General features: G+C 47.8%; 1 protein-coding gene across 3 annotated transcripts in view; it reads right to left on the bottom strand.

The window, feature by feature from the left end:
• Nucleotides 1–16,780, bottom strand: part of CCDC40 (coiled-coil domain 40 molecular ruler complex subunit) — a 103,593-nt gene that overhangs the window by 6,445 nt on the left and 80,368 nt on the right. For all 3 annotated transcript variants that reach the window (XM_069752421.1, XM_069752422.1, XM_069752420.1), the window contains exons 16-17: nucleotides 7,202–7,322; nucleotides 3,396–3,584 (exon numbers count right to left, since the gene is read on the bottom strand). In XM_069752421.1, the coding sequence (XP_069608522.1) occupies nucleotides 3,396–3,584; nucleotides 7,202–7,322 (310 nt within the window). The remainder of the gene's footprint in view (nucleotides 1–3,395; nucleotides 3,585–7,201; nucleotides 7,323–16,780) is intronic.

Below are 16,780 nucleotides of genomic sequence, written 5' to 3'. Positions count from 1 at the left end.
TGGAAATCCCGCGTCTCTGATTGGTCGAGGCCGCCAGGCCTCGACCAATCAGCGACGGGCACAGTATCGACGTAGAAATCCCGCGTCTCTGATTGGTCGAGGCCGGCAGGCCTCGACCAATCAGTGACCGGCACAGCGACGATGATGTCATAAAGGACATAGACATCCCGCGTCTCTGATTCAGCGACGGGCACAGTATCAACGTAGATGTAATAATGGTTGCCATGGCGACGATGATGTCATAAAGGTTGCCTCGACCAATCAGCGACGGGCACAGCCTGCCGCAAATTCTGGAATCATCATTGTCCATATACTACGGGGACATGCATATTCTAGAATACCCGATGCGTTAGAATCGGGCCACAATCTAGTTATTTTAATATATATTATCAGAGAAATTTACTTAATTCTCCCTGTGGACTGATCTTTTCAATTCATGGTCAAAATCTGTTTTTAGTAATGGCAGATTAACCCATTAGTGAGATAAAAGATGACAGTTGGTGCTTGTAAAATTCTATGGGGAGTGGAGAAGCTAGCAGCAGAGAGGGACATTCTGTTGCAAGCTCTTCTGAAACTACGGTTACTGTTCTCCATCAAACTTAAAGGTGTATTCCCACCTCCAAGATGCTATCTGACTTGGGATGATTTAGTGAATTTGCTTTGAGCAGAGGGTTGGACCAGATGACCCAGGAGGTCCCCTCCAACTCTAACCTTCTATGATTCTATGACTATGTAGTAGGTGTAATACTAATGATAGTATTAGCAAATACCTCCAATTAGAACAGTAGTATAGTTCTTCAGATTCGCTATGTCACTTACCCCATGTGCAGGTCATTGCGGTAGCTTAGATATCCATGGTTATGACCACTAACTGTCACTAAGAGGTAACTGGAGGTATTTGCCAATATTATTATTAGTAAAAAAAAAGTTTGACATGTGCAGTGTCCATACATAACACTATGTCTACTTTTTTATATATCTTTGTAAAGTCATCAGAACTGAAGAGAATCAAAATCTGCACTGGAAAGCTCAAATCTGCCATGCCACTTTATGGCAAACCTGTCATCAGGATTGTACTCAGTAAACTATAGGCATCATCAGGTCGGCGCTGTTATACTGATTAAAGTGATACCTTAGTTGATTAAATCTGTATTGTGGTTGTTGTTTAATCTTTATTTTCAGTTTTTAGTTTATGAGATTCTCGTGCTTTGGGGCGGGCCTGTGAGAGGGAGGGCCTTTATGTGGTACTGTGGCCTCATCATCATCATCATCATTATGGCTTATGAAGGCTCAGTGACCTGCCTCCTATATTAAATACTGCACTTGTGAAGTTAATATTGGGATCTTTTAAAAAATAGGAGGAAGGTCACTATAGGATCAGTGACCTGTCATTTAAAACACAATGATGACAATGAGAAAGGAGCACCAAAGAAAGTCCCGTCCCGGAGCACGAGAATCTCATTAACTCAAAACTGAAAATAAAGATTAAAGAACAACCACAAGACGGATTTCATCAACCAAGGTATCATTTTAATCAGGATAAAGGCACCGACCTGACACTGTCTGTAGGTTACTGTGCACAATCCTGCCGACAGGTTCTCTTTAAGGAGCATGAACTTAAGAAAGTCTTTATGTACCCAAGTGGTTCTGAGATTTTTTTATTTTTATTTTCATGGTACATTAGACTTTACGTTAACAGTAAATTTAGCTTGATATGCTTTGAATTTATTAAACAAAAAAACTGACATTTTTCAAAAATGGTTTGAAACAGTGCACTTATCAAGCTTCTAGTGTATTTGCCTTTAACCGTGTCGTGTCCCTGCCTTTGATGTGGAGTCACACGCTAAGCCACCATCTTTCCCCACACATGATGGCTGATTTAATCAGCCATCATGTGCCTTTAACAGCTTTGAGTGGATTGGAGCTGTTAAATCCCACTGTCAATCTCTGACAGAGACATAGTGGGACGCAATGTTCCCATCAACATGATCGTGGGCCATCATGACAGCCAGGGGTCTGCTGATGAAACCCCCTATGCCTGTCATTAAGATACTCCTGTGAAAGCTAGTCTGTGGCTGAGATCGTGATTTTCACTATACATAGCAGTGATGATGCACTCCTATGTATAGCACAAGCGATCAAGTCCCTAAAAAAGTGCACAACGATCAAGTCCCTAAAAAGTGGGAAAAAAAGTTTAAAAAAATATGAATAAAAACACAAAAGTTCAAATCACCCATTTTGCCCCATTAAAAATAAAACAATTTAAGAAAAAAATTAAAAATACAAATATTTGGTATCTCTGCATTCATAAAAGCCTATTTAAAAAAAAAAGTAAAATTAATCCAATCAGTAAACAGCGTTAAGAGAAAAAAAAGAAAAATGCCAATTACTTTTTTTTTTTGGCTGCTGCAATATTGGAATAAAAGGTGATCAAAAACGTATCTATCCAAAAATGGTATCTGTAAAAACATTAGCGTTAAGGAGCAAAAAATAAGTCCTCACCAAGCCCCAGATCCCGAAAAATAAAAACTTTATGGATCTTGCAAAATGGTGACAAAAGCAAGATTTTTTTTTTTTTAAACCACTTAAATAAACCAAAAAACTATACATATTTGCTATCTGCATCTGCGTAATCGTACTGACCTGGCGAATCATATTCAGCTTTACCATATAGTTAACATAGTAAATTAAATACCTCAAAACAAATGTGGAATTGCACTTTTTGTTTTAAATTGGCACTTGGAATTTTTCCAGTACACTATGTGGTAGAATGAATGGTGTCCTTCAAAAGTACAACTCGTCCTGCAAAAAACAAGCCCTCACATGTCCATATTGATTGAAAAAGAAAGATGTCTCTTGGAAGAAGGGGAGGAAAAACATAAAACAGAAAATCACCATGTCATGAAGGGGTGAAACACAGTCAGAGTACACAAAATAGTTGTGGATTGACCCTTCCCATATGGCTACTTTATGTTGGTTATTACACACCCATTGATTTTTTGGGGACATTAGACGGCTGTTTTGGCACCCAATTGGATCTCAGTGTTCATGTGATAGGGCGCTTGCAATATATTCCGGCCAATTTTCCGCTCCAAAAGACAAACAGTGCCCGTTCCCTTCTTAGCCCTGCCGTGTGACTAAGCAGTCTGGTCATCTTCTTCTGTTGGGGACTTGCCGGATTCCTCCACTACTTGCTGGGTAAGCCGGGGTCACTTCTCAATGCTAGTCTATGAGAGCCAGAGCGAGGCGTGGACTTATATTGGGAGCTTGTGACTGCTACTGCTTCCAGCCAGTCAGAAGCTGCAGTAATAAGATGGCGGCATGGGACCGGAGTGGCGCCAGGAACAGCTCAAATCAGCAGGAGTGGAGCTTTAAAACTTACAGTACTTTCTTACCATCAGTATTTCCTTGATTTTTTTCCTTAGCTCATGTAGTTTCCCATGAAAATCATTTGCAGTCAGATGCTTCTTGTCCTTCTCAGTCTGAGTTTTACCCCGCATCGTGATTGTTTCTCTCCTGGAAACCACGGCTTCCATCTCCCGGATCATTTTTTCTTGCTGTTTCATCAGCTGTGCATATCGAACCTACAGGCAAATTATAGGTTTAATAGCATCACAATAATTCACTCCAGCACACCCTGGATCAAAACTGCAGTACAAAACGCCAGTCTTTAGGATTCGGCTTCTTCCATTTAAGAGTCTGAACCATCATATGCGTATAATTCATACCGTTATCCTCAAGTTATTATAGAATCCTCTATAATCCCACATAGTATGATGACCCTACATAGTGTGATGTCCACACAGCCCCCACACACAGTATGATGTCCCCATAGCCTCTCACACAGTATGATGCCCTCACATAGTATGATGTCCACACAGCCCCCACACACAGTATGATGTCCCCATAGCCTCTCACACAGTATGATGCCCCCACATAGTATGATGTCCACACAGCCCCCGTACACAATATGATGTCCCCATAGCCTCTCACACAGTATGATGCCCTCACATAGTATGATGTCCACACAGCCCCACACACAGTATGATGTCCCCATAGCCTCTCACACAGTATGATGCCCCCACAGTATGATTTCCACACAGCCCCCCATACACAATATGATGTCCCCATAGCCTCTCACACAGTATGATGCCCCCACAACACAGCCCCCACACACAGTATGATGTCCCCATAGCCTCTCACACAGTATGATGCCCTCACATAGTATAATGTCCACACAGCCCCCACACACAGTATGATGTTCCCATAGCCTCTCACACAGTATGATGCCCCCACATAGTATGATGTCCACACAGCCCCCCATACACAATATGATGTCCCCATAGCCTCTCACACAGTATGATGCCCCCACATAGTATAATGTCCACACAGCCCCCACACACAGTATGATGTCCCCATAGCCTCTCACACAGTATGATATCCCCACATAGTATGATGTCCACACAGCCCCCACACACAGTATGATGTCCCCATAGCCTCTCACACAGTATGATATCCCCACATAGTATGATGTCCACACAGCCCCCCATACACAATATGATGTCCCCATAGCCTCTCACACAGTATGATGCCCCCACAACACAGCCCCCACACACAGTAGGATGTCCCCATAGCCTCTCACACAGTATGATGCCCTCACATAGTATGATGTCCACACAGCCCCCACACACAGTATGATGTCCCCATAGCCTCTCACACAGTATGATGCCCCCACATAGTATGATGTCCACACAGCCCCCACACACAGTATGATGTCCCCATAGCCTCTCACACAGTATGATGCCCCCACATAGTATGATGTCCACACAGCCCCACATACACAATATGATGTCCCCATATCCTCTCACACAGTATGATGCCCCCACATAGTATAATGTCCACACAGCCCCCACACACAGTATGATGTCCCCATAGCCTCTCACACAGTATGATATCCCCACATAGTATGATGTCCACACAGCCCCCCATACACAATATGATGTCCCCATAGCCTCTCACACAGTATGATGCCCCCACATAGTATAATGTCCACACAGCCCCCACACACAGTATGATGTCCCCATAGCCTCTCACACAGTATGATGCCCCCACATAGTATGATGTCCCCATAGCCTCTCACACAGTATGATGCCCCCACATAGTATAATGTCCACACAGCCCCCACACACAGTATGATGTCCCCATAGCCTCTCACACAGTATAATGCCCTCACATAGTATGATGTCCACACAGCCCCCACACACAGTATGATGTCCCCATAGCCTCTCACACAGTATAATGCCCTCACATAGTATGATGCCCCATATAGTATGACGTCCAAACAGCAACCACATACAATATGATGCCCCAACATAGTACAGTATGATGTCCACACAGCCCCCATACACAATATGATGTCCCCATAGCCCCTCACACAGTATGATGCCCCACATAGTATGATGTCCACACAGCCCCCAAAGAAAAATATTTAGAATTGAGAGTCCTCAGTGGTTGATACCTTTTAATGGCTAACTGAAAAGATGGTAACGAATTGCAAGCTTTCGAGACTACACAGGTCTCTTCATCAGGCATAGACTAATAGAAATTCTGGAGAATCACATATTTATGCACAACACAGCACAGAAAAATGCCATAGAGAAGACAGGTGACAAGAAGCAGAATTACCATTATGGGAGAGGGATGAACAGCTGTGTTACCATCTTTTCAGTTAGCCATTAAAAGGTATCAACCACTGAGGACTCTCAATTCTAAATATTTTTCTATCTACTGGCTAACACGGTACCAAGATATATGTCAATACTGCCCCTCCACACACACACAATATGAGGTCACCATAGCCCCCTCCACACAGTATGATGCCCCCATAACCGCACACCCAGTATGATGCCTCCACAGGTCTCAAACATAGCATGATGGCCCCACACACAGTATGATGGCCCCACAAATCCTCACACAGTATTATGAATCTCACAGTCCCCCACACATGGTATGACAGTCCTCACTGCCCCCCCCCCCCCCAATACACAGCACAGTGCCAGCAAAATAACCTTTACAAGTTCGATGAACCAATACAATCTTAACATTCAAGTCTTTTTTGTGGCTATTTCAATACAAGTAGTATTTTGCCATGTCACCCTTACATTATTCTTACTGGCAACTAAGCCAGTCTTGCTATTAGACAGTTTTTATTATCTCCCTCATTGTGTGCACTTTTAAGAAGAAGTGAAATTATGATGTGGATTTAACATGTAAAGTTTTTTTTTCTTTTTGCAGCAGAAGCGAAAAGATTTATTTTTTGCCTGCACTGTATGATCCTCCACACAGTATGATGGTCCTTATAGTTCCACGTTATATAGTTTGATCTCCCACACAGCCCCCCTGTATACAGTATGATCCCCAGCACAGATCCCCTATATACAGTGAGCCCCCATACAGCCCTCCCCTATAGTATGAGCAGTGTGCACTGAGAGTCCGCACAGCAGAGGCGATGGATTGACGTCATCACATCTGCTGTGTTAGGCCCCTTTCACACATCCGTTTTTTTGCCATCAGTCGCAATCCGTCAAATTTTGAAAAAATAACGAATCCGGGGACTGATGCCGCCAGATCGGTTTTTTTCTCATAGACTTGTATTAGCGACGGATGGCCTTACATTTCATCCATCGAAAATTGTCTGTCCGGCGGCCGGAAACAACGGACAAAGTAACATTTTTTTGTGTACGTCGAAAAATCAGACAGCGACGGATCCATCACCGTCCATCATTTGCTCGAATGGAAGCATGCTCTGATTTATTTAGGATCCAATTAGCAAGATCTGCTAGTCGGATCCGGCGAAAAAACGAATCCGTCGCATCAGTTTTTCACAATCTGCGACGGATCCGTTGAGCCAAAGGATTGTAACTGACGGCAAAAAACTGATGTGTGAAAGGGGCCTAAGTGGCACATGCTGAACGGTGGATGGAGGAGTTGTCAGCTCCATCCGCCACCATTATATTCAGCGCTACCTGCATCCTGAGACTGCAGGTAACCGTGATCAGGAAGTCGGCCGCATGGTGCTGCCCATGGCCCAATATCTTCAGCCCTACAGGAGCATCCAGAGGACAGGATGTGACCCATAGTCCGCACTTTGCCTAGGTTTGTGCTGGACCATATATTCATGTTTTCCTTGCTTCCTCTGTACCTGCATGCGGTGGATCTCCGCTTTCATGGCTTTGATCTCTCCCTGGCCAGTTTCAGAATCCACTGCATCACGCATCTCCTTTGCCAGCTGAATTTTCTTTTCCCAAAGCATTATTTGGTGTCTGTCAAAAGAGCAGAAATCCAAGAGAAAAAATAACCATAATACTTGTTTTTTTCCAAATGTATTGTGTATTCCATTTTGTATAATCTAGCCTGGCTCTTTCTAGCACTCGAGGAGAGATCTGTTTGCAGAAAAAGTATATCAAAGTCCAAAAGGTGGCACTCAAAAATAGGCTAGATCGATAGTTAAAATGAAAGGAGGCTTCTGCTCTTTCAGTTATAGCAAATGTGGTGGTCTCACTACCAGGACCCTCACCTGACAGTTTGCGTCTTGATTTGCAGATGGAAAATCTACAGCAAATTACAATAGCAGCAATTAAATCTCAACCACATGCAGCAAAAAAATTAAAAAAAGTTAAAAATTCCAAATGGAAACTGAAACACAGTGCTGATTATTTTACCCCTTAATGACTATGGAATTTTTTTTATTTTTTCTTCCCTTGTTCTGAGAGTCATAGCTGTTTTCAATGTCCTGTTGACATAGCCATACAACAGCTTGGGTTGTAGCCAGGGCCGGCGTCAGCACCCGGCACACCGGGCAAATGCCGGGGCCCTGGGGAGAGAGGGGGGCCCACTCAGCTGTCATAGATACAGCTGGGAGAGCAGAGCAGGAGATAACATGCTCTCTCCGCCCACAAAGTCACTGCTGGCTGCGTTCTCTTAACCCCTATGTGCCAGCTCTGACACAAGCATCTTCTCACTCAGTCAGTGCAGCCAGGCAGGCACACATAGGGGTTAAGAGAAGGCAGCCAGTGTGAAATTGTTTGTGGGCGGAGAGAGCACGTTCTCTGCTCTGATCTCCGCCCCTGGCTGGCTGCTGTGCTGCTGAAGTTATGAGGCAGATTCAGGAGGAGCTCCTAGTCCTACCAGTGCCTGAGTGAGTGGCGCTGCTATATACTACGTGGGCTCGGCTGCGCTGCTATATACTACGTGGGCTGCGCTGCTATATACTACGTGGGCTGCGCTGCTATATACTACGTGGGCTCGGCTGCGCTGCTATATACTACGTGGGCTGCGCTGCTATATACTACGTGGGCTGCGCTGCTATATACTACATGGGCTGCGATGCTATATACTACATGGGCTGCGCTGCTATATACTGCATGGGCTGCGCTGCTATATACTACATGGGCTGCGCTACTATATACTACGTGGGTTGCGCTGCTATATACTACGTGGGCTGCGCTGCTATATACTACGTGGGCTGCACTGCTATATACTACGTGGGCTGCGCTGCTATATACTACGTGGGCTGCGCTGCTATATACTACGTGGGCTGCGCTGCTATATACTACGTGGGCTGCGCTGCTATATACTACGTGGGCTGCGCTGCTATATACTACGTGGGCTGCGCTGCTATATACTACGTGGGCTGCGCTGCTATATACTACGTGGGCTGCTATATACTACGTGGGCTGCGCTGCTATATACTACGTGGGCTGTGCTATATACTACATGGGCTGCTATATGCTACGTGGGCTGCTATATGCTACGTGGGCTGCTATATGCTACGTGGGCTGCTATATACTACGTGGGCAGTGTTATATACTACATGGCTGTGTTTATATGCGATCATGAATCGGGGTATGTGTTAAAGGGGGGGCCCACTGAGACTCTTTCGCCCGGGGCCCTCAAAAACCTGGAGCCGGCCCTGGTTGTAGCATTGACTGCAGGGCTGTGGAGTCGGAGTCGTGGAAATTGAGGAGTCGGAGTCGCAGGTTTGGCTCACTGACTCCACAGTCCTGTCAGGGCTGTGGAGTCGGAACCCATTTTGGTGGAGTCAGAGTCATAGAAATTGAGGAGTCGCAGGTTTGGCTCACTGACTCCATAGTCCTGGCAGGGCTGTGGAGTCGGAGTCGTGGATTCGGAGTTGGAGCCCATTTTGGTGGAGTCAGAGTCGGAGACATATAAATTGAGGAGTCGGAATTGGAGGTTTAGCTTACTGACTCCACAGTCCTGGCAGGGCTGTGGAGTCGGAGTCATGGAGTCAGAGCCCATTTTGGTGGAGTCAGAGTCGGAGTCATAGACATTGAGGAGTCGGAGGTTTGGCTTACCGACTCCACAGCCCTAATTGAATGACACTATTCATTTTACCATATCATCTTTAGGGCAGTTTGTTTTTACGGCAGTAATTGAGTGGTCAGAATGACCTGTAGACGATACAATTACGCCAATATCAATCTTGGTCATTGTTATTCACATTGTAGTGGTGAAAATGTTTTTAAAAAATTTGTAAGAAAAAATGTTAGTATTGCCATTTTATGAACAATGTAACTTTTAGAGATAATATTTGGTGTACTTGTGTTTTGAAAAGCGTCTATTCTGGCATTTCAATTTTTTTTTAGTGTTTAACGTATAATTTCAGTAATTATGTATATTAATGGAAACTTTTTTTTTACACATGACAATATCAAATATGGTTTTTTTATCTTAGTTTTGTAATGGGTGAGAAGAAGAGTGATTCAAATGTTATCCTACTTTTTTTTTTTTTTAATGTTTTTAGTCCCCCTTAGGGGACTTGAACACGTGATCATGTTCACTATATAGAGATTGCTTTCTTTGTACAAAAGTGCATACAGAGATAGTTGTCAATCACTGATCGGACCGCCCACTGGACCAAAAATCTCAGACAAATAAACCGAATTCCTTGATCTCTGACTCCTATTCATCGTTCATCCACTGGCAGCGCAGAATCAACTCATTTTTCTCCAGCCTTTGATAAAATTCCAAAGAGAGCAGAGGGTTAAATGGTTAAAACAGAAGTTATACTGGATCTTTTGTCACAAAACTATGCATCAATCTACTCAGCGCCTCTTACTGTATAATATTATCCCGGTAGATTGAACTGCATTTCCATGATGAGATTCAGTTTAACCCCTTTCTGATCTTGGACGTAATGATACGCCCACGTTGGAATCTCTCCCTTTGATGTGAGCTCACATCTTTACCGGCACATGTCAGCTGCTTTGAACAGCTGACATGTGCCTCTTAGCAGCCGTGGGTGGAATTGCGTTCCACCCGAAGCTGTTAACTGCCGCTGTCAATCTCTGACAGCGGCATTTAACGCGAGCTTTCGGCAAGCGTGCCAGAAATCCTGCCCATCTGTGATCCCGTCACGTGATCGTGGGTCACCGATGGGTTGGCATGACAACCAGAGGTCTACAGCAGACCTCTAAGGTTGTCATAGCAAGTGAGCATTTCTGCTACACACAGGTGATCTGATCATCGCCTGTGTGCAGCAGAGCCGATCAGACAACTGCAGCTCCTAGTCTCCCATAGAGACTATTGAAGCATGCAAAAAGTAAAAAAAAAGTTATTAAAATTATTAAAAAATAAAAAAGTATATAAAAGTTCAAATCATCCCCCTTTCACCCCATTCAAAATAAGACAATAATAAAAAAGAAAAATCAAATATACACCTATATTGTATCGCCGTGTTCAGAATCGCCCGATTTATCAATATAAGAAAAAGAATTAACCCGATCGGTAAACGGCGTAACGAAAAAAAAAACTAAAAACGTCAGAATTACATTTTTTTGGTAAAAAACATTAGCTCGGCACGCAAAAAATAAGCCCTCACCCAATCCGAGATCACGAAAATGGAGACGCTTTAGGTATCGGAAGATGGCACCATATTTTTTTTTTTTACCAAAGCTTTGATTTTTTTTCACCACTTAAATAACAAAGAACCTAGACATGTTTGGTGTCTATGAACTCGTAATGACCTGGAGAATCATAATGACAGGTCAGTTTTAGCATTTAGTGAACATGGTATAATAAAAAAAAAAAACAACTGTGGAATTGCATTTTTTTTGCAATTTCACCGCACTTGGAATTTTTTTTCCTGTTTTCCGGTACACAATATGTTAAAACCAATGGTGTCTTTCAAAAGTACAACTTGTCCAGCAAAAAAAGAGCCCTCACATGGCCATATTGAAGGAAAAAACAGGATTTTTGGTTGCTTACCGTAAAATCTGTTTCTTGGAGCCTCCATTGGGGGACACAGGAACCATGGGTGTATGCTGCTGCCACTAGGAGGCTGACACTATGCAAATAAAAAAAGTTAGCTCCTCCTCTGCAGTGTACACCCCACCGACTGGCATTATACTCTTCAGTTAGTGAGAAAGCAGTAGGAGATAAATAACAAGGTTGAAAACCATAACCAGAAACTTGAGAACTGTAAACGTGAGAACAGTCATAGAACATAGAAATTGAGAAACATTGGGAGGGAGCTGTGTCCCCCAATGGAGGCTCCAAGAAACAGATTTTACGGTAAGCAACCAAAAATCCTGTTTTCTTTATCGCCTCTCATTGGGGGACACAGGAACCATGGGACGTCCCAAAGCAGTCCCTAGGGCGGGAAAAACAGACTTCCATCAGGCCAGAGGACTCACCCCTGCTGCCTGCAGGATCCTTCTGCCTAGGCCGGCGTCCGCCGAAGCATAGGTATGGCCCTTGTAAAATTTGGCGAACGTGTGGATGGAACACCAAGTTGCCGCTTTGCAAAGCTGTAGGGCGGAAGCCCTGTGGTGCACCGCCCAGGAGGCGCCGACTGCCCGGGTAGAGTGAGCCTTAATCCCAGGAGGGGGCACTCTGTTCTTGACCCGGTAAGCCTCCAAATTTGCCATTCTGATCCAGCGAGCAATAGTCGCTTTAGAAGCCGGTTGGCCTCTGCGCGTGCCATCAGGAATGACGAAAAAAAAAGAATCCGTCTTCCGGAAAGTGGACGTTCTGTCCAGATAGATCCTCACTGCCCTGACGAGGTCCAGCTTGTTCAACGATCGCTCCAGAGGATGAGTCGGAGCTGGACAAAAGGAAGGTAGAACGATGTCCTCGTTGAGGTGGAAGGTGGAAACCACCTTAGGAAGAAAAGAAGGTGGAGGCCGGAAGACCACCTTGTCCTGGCGAATGACCAAAAACGGAGGACGGCAAGACAGGGCCGCCAGCTCGGAAACGCCGTGAATAGACGTGATGGCCACAAGAAAGGGCACCTTCCAAGATAAAACCGATAGAGGAATCTCCCTAAGAGGTTCAAAGGGGGAAACCCTCAGAACGTCCAGTACCAGGTTTAAGTCCTCTGCGTCCACAAGGGCTCTGTACGGCGGGACAGCGTGGGCTACTCCTGGAAAGAAGGTCTTAACCTGTGGCCGAGAGGCCAAGTTCTTCTGAAAGCGGATGGCAAGCGCAGAAACCTGGCCCTTTAGAGAGCTAAGAGCCAGGCCCGAATCCAGTCCTGCCTGAAGGAAGGCTAAAAGAGAAGGCAGGGAAAAAACCATAGGCGGAACGCGGTTGGATTCGCACCAACGGAAGTAAGCCTTCCAGGTACGGTAGTAGATCCTGGAAGACGAAGGCTTCCGAGCCTAAATCATGGTGTGAATCACCCGGACTGAAAGGCCGGACGCTCTTAGAACCGCGGTCTCAACAGCCACGCCGTTAAACTGAGCGACCGAGAATTCGGGTGGCAGATCGGACCCTGGGACAGCAGATCGAGCCTGTCTGGAAGGCGCCAGGGAGTGTCCGCGAGAAGGTTGACGAGCTCCGCGAACCAAGCTCTCCTGGGCCAATCCGGGGCGATCAGGATGACCGACACCCCTTCCGCTTTGATCTTCAACCGTTTGGGAAGAAATGGAAGGGGTGGGAACAGGTAGGGCAGCTCGAACTGAGACCAAGGAATGGCCAGAGCATCGACGCCCACTGCGAGAGGATCACAGGACCTGGAGACGAACTGCGGAACCTTCCTGTTGATTCGAGACGCCGTGAGATCCACGTCCGGAGTGCCCCATCAAAGACCAATCTGATGGAAGACCTCCGGATGCAAGGACCATTCCCCTGCCGCGAGGCCCTTGCGGCTGAGGAAGTCGGCGGCCCAGTTGTCCACGCCGGGGATATGCACCGCGGATATCACCGGAACCGTTGCCTCTGCCCAGAGGAGGATCTTGGATACCTCGGCAAGGGCCAAGGAGCTCCGGGTCCCCCCCTGATGGTTGACATATGCCACAGCCGTGGCGTTGTCCGTCTGGATCCGGACTGGAAGGCCACTGAGGATCCTTTCCCAGTGGCGGAGGGACAGAAAGATGGCCCGAATTTCGAGGACATTGATTGGCAGAGATGACTCCTGCGACGACCAACGGCCCTGAACCGTCAGGTGGCGAAAAACTGCACCCCAGCCGAACAGGCTGGCGTCCGTTGTCACCACCTGCCAGTGAACTGGAAGGAAGGACCTGCCCTGGGAGATGAGAGGTGACGTCAGCCACCAGTTGAGGGACCGCTTGACCCGAGAAAAGAGTCTGTTTGGCCGATCCAGGGAGAAGACAGACCTGTCCCACTGAGACAGAATGGCTTGCTGAAAAGGTCGCGAATGAAATTGGGCGAAGAAATCGCTTCCAATGTAGCTACCATCCTCCCCAGAACCTTCATGGCCGATCGGAGGGAGGGAGGCCGAGGACCCTGGAGCAAGCGTATGTCCCGACAAAGAGTGGATCTCTTGTCTTTGGGAAGGAAGACTCTGGTCTGACGAGTGTCGAAAAGCATGCCCAGAAAGATGATGCGCTGAGAAGGAATAAGGCAGGACTTCTTCCGGTTGACCAGCCACCCGAAACGGGCTAAGGTGTCGAGAACAATAGACAGGCTTTCGTGAGCCTGAGCAAAGGACGGAGCCTTGAGGAGGATGTCGTCGAGGTATGGACATAGGACCAAGCCTCTGACTCTCAAGATGGCCATCAGCGCCGCCATGATCTTCGTGAACACCCTTGGCGCTGTTGCGAGACCGAACGGCAGGGCGACGAATTGAAAGTGTTCTCGTTGCACTGCGAAGCGCAGGAGACGGTGATGTCCGGGAAATATCGGGACATGGAGGTAGGCGTCCTGGATATCTATTGAGCCTAGAAATTCCTGGGCCTCCATGGAAGCAATTATCGAACGAAGGGATTCCATCTTGAAGTGTCTCAGGCGAACTCTCCTGTTCAGCAATTTGAGGTCCAGAATGGGGCGAACCTTGCCGTCTTTTTTCGGTACCACAAAAAGGTTCGAGTAGAAACCCGTGAACCGTTCTTTCTCTGGGACGGGAACGATTACCCTGGATTTGAGCAGAGAAGCGATGGCTGCGAAGAAGCCCGGAACTAGAGCGGGATCTCTTGGAGGACGGGATTGGAAGAAACGATCCCTGGGTCAGGAGGTGAACTCTATCTTGTATCCCGAGGATACAACTTCAATGACCCCTGCGTTCTCTACTGCGGAAAACCAGACGTCCCTGAAAAGGAGAAGACGGCCGCCCAACCTGGGAGTTGGGCTGGAGTCTTGCCAAGAGTCATGCGGAGGTGGATCTTCCAGTCCTGGGTCTGGAGGATCTACCCTGGGAGTAGCGAGGACGCCAGGACGGAGTGGGCCTAAAGGCCACCGCATTCTTCTCTTGACGTGCCTGTGGCCTCTGTTGCTGCTGGGAATGGGAGCTTGACGCAGCAAAGCGACGAAAAGGCCGAAAAGAGCAAAAGTGCCATCTAGGAGGAGGGCGACGAGGCTTAGCCTGGGGGAGAAGAGAACTTGTACCCCCGGTGGCGTCCTTAATGATTTGGTCCAGCTGGGAACCAAAGAGACGAGAGCCCTGGAAGGGCAGACTAGTGAGGGACTTTTGGAAGACAAGTCCGCCTGCCAGGCCTTGAGCCAAACAGTCCGGCGGATGGCAACGGCATTGCTGGAAGCCTGAGCCGCACAAGACGCGACATCCAGGGAGGCGGAGACCAGGTATTCACCGGCGTGGGAAATCTGGTTGGCAAGTTCCGCTAATTGCGCGGGAGGCGCCCCGTCCAGGATACCTCGCCGTAGATCCTTGGCCCATTTTGAGATGGATTTTGAGGCCCAAGTGGAAGCAAAAGCTGGACATAGAGCCGCTGAAGCCGCTTCCAAGGCAGATTTCGCGAAGGATTCTATAACTCTGTCGTTAGAATCCTTCAGAGATGCTCCACCGGACAGTGGAGGCACCGTGTTTGTGAACACCCTGGAAACCGGGGATCCACCGAGACTGTCCAATTGGCGGTAGGTTCTGGAGAAAAAGGATACAAAACACCAAGGCGTTTTCCACTCTGAAAACGACTGGTCGGGTTTGCTCTTTCTCTGTTCATGATTTTCTCGAATTCAGGATGAGGAGCAAAAAACTTGGAAGGTGGTTTAGCCCGTCTAAACGAAACCGCCTGATCTGCGGGTTCCGTAGAGGGATCCTTGATGCCACAGGTTTGGTTTATAGCTCCAATGATTCTGAACCATATCCCTCATAGTGGCGATTTGGTTAGAATCCAGCTCCGAAATATCATCCGAGGGCGCATAAGAAAGGGCACCTTCCCAGAGAACGCCTTGCCTGACTCAGGGGAGGACAACGCCTAACGCAGAGGAGAACCGTGTGGCGAGATGGAGCGAGAAGAGGACTCAGACCGACGTTCCTGTCTGGACCTTTTGTGGCTTATCAAGAAGGGCTCGGACGGAGGCTCCTGTGACCCGCTGGCTACTGCGGGGGTCTGCAGAGGTAATCAATCCAGCACGGACACCAAAATTTGAGACACCCGTGTTAGATCGGCCACCGATTGTGACAGAGATGAGGCATATCACTCTCGGACGGTAGGAATAATTGTGTTGCTGCAGGCCTGACAGAGCGGAGATCTGAAGAAAAGCCAGAGGGTTAGGGGACAGCGGAGCAGAGGGGGGTGTCAGTCTGCAGTGCAGATACTCACGGCAGATGAGAAAACGGATACCAGGTAGAGGAAGCTGTCCAGCTGCGGTGGATCTCCGGAGAGAAGACGAGCCCCTGCTGCAATTCGCGCAGATGGTGACCGCTGGAAGGACGGGCATGATGTGCGCTCAGGAAGGTGCGGAGCGCGATGAGTTAAAATCCAGATGCCGAGCAGCGGCGTAGAGGAAGGGGAGGAGTCAGCTGAGATAGCGCCGGATAGATTGTCGGGCGGGAGAAAGCCCGCCCGATTAAAACGGAAGTGGGCGGAGCGCGGCACCGGAGGTAGGCCCCGGGAAGCGCCGGGGCCTAAATTATAAGCCGGCGACCGCCGGAAGTAATCAGCGGTGCGGGCACAGCCCGGCTAAGAGGCGCGGCAGCCGCCGCATGGAAAGGGGAGCGCTGCCGCCGACGCCGGAAGCAGGCCCCGGAAAAGCCGGGGCCTAGATTAGAAGCCGGCGGCCGCTGGAGGTAAACAGCGGGGCGGGCGCTGCCCGGCTAAGATGCACGGCAGCCGCCGCATAGAAAGGGGAGCGCTGCCGCCGGGGTCTATATTAGAAGGCGGCGGCGGCCGCTGGAGAGAACGGCGGGCCGCGAGCAGGCTCCTAAAAGGTACGGCCCCCCCAGATAGCCGCGCCGCAGGGTGAAAGGGTGCGGCCGCAGACAAGGCAGTGTGTCTGCCTGTAAAAGTGCGGCCACCGAGGGGAAGCTGCCGGACATCAGGGCAAACGATATGCCAGGAAA

The sequence above is a fragment of the Ranitomeya imitator genome, chromosome 2 (assembly GCF_032444005.1).
Source record: "Ranitomeya imitator isolate aRanImi1 chromosome 2, aRanImi1.pri, whole genome shotgun sequence".
Classification (NCBI taxonomy): Eukaryota; Metazoa; Chordata; class Amphibia; order Anura; family Dendrobatidae; genus Ranitomeya; species Ranitomeya imitator.
Note: the sequence above shows the minus strand (reverse complement) of the source record. Positions and strands in the feature narration are given on the sequence as shown.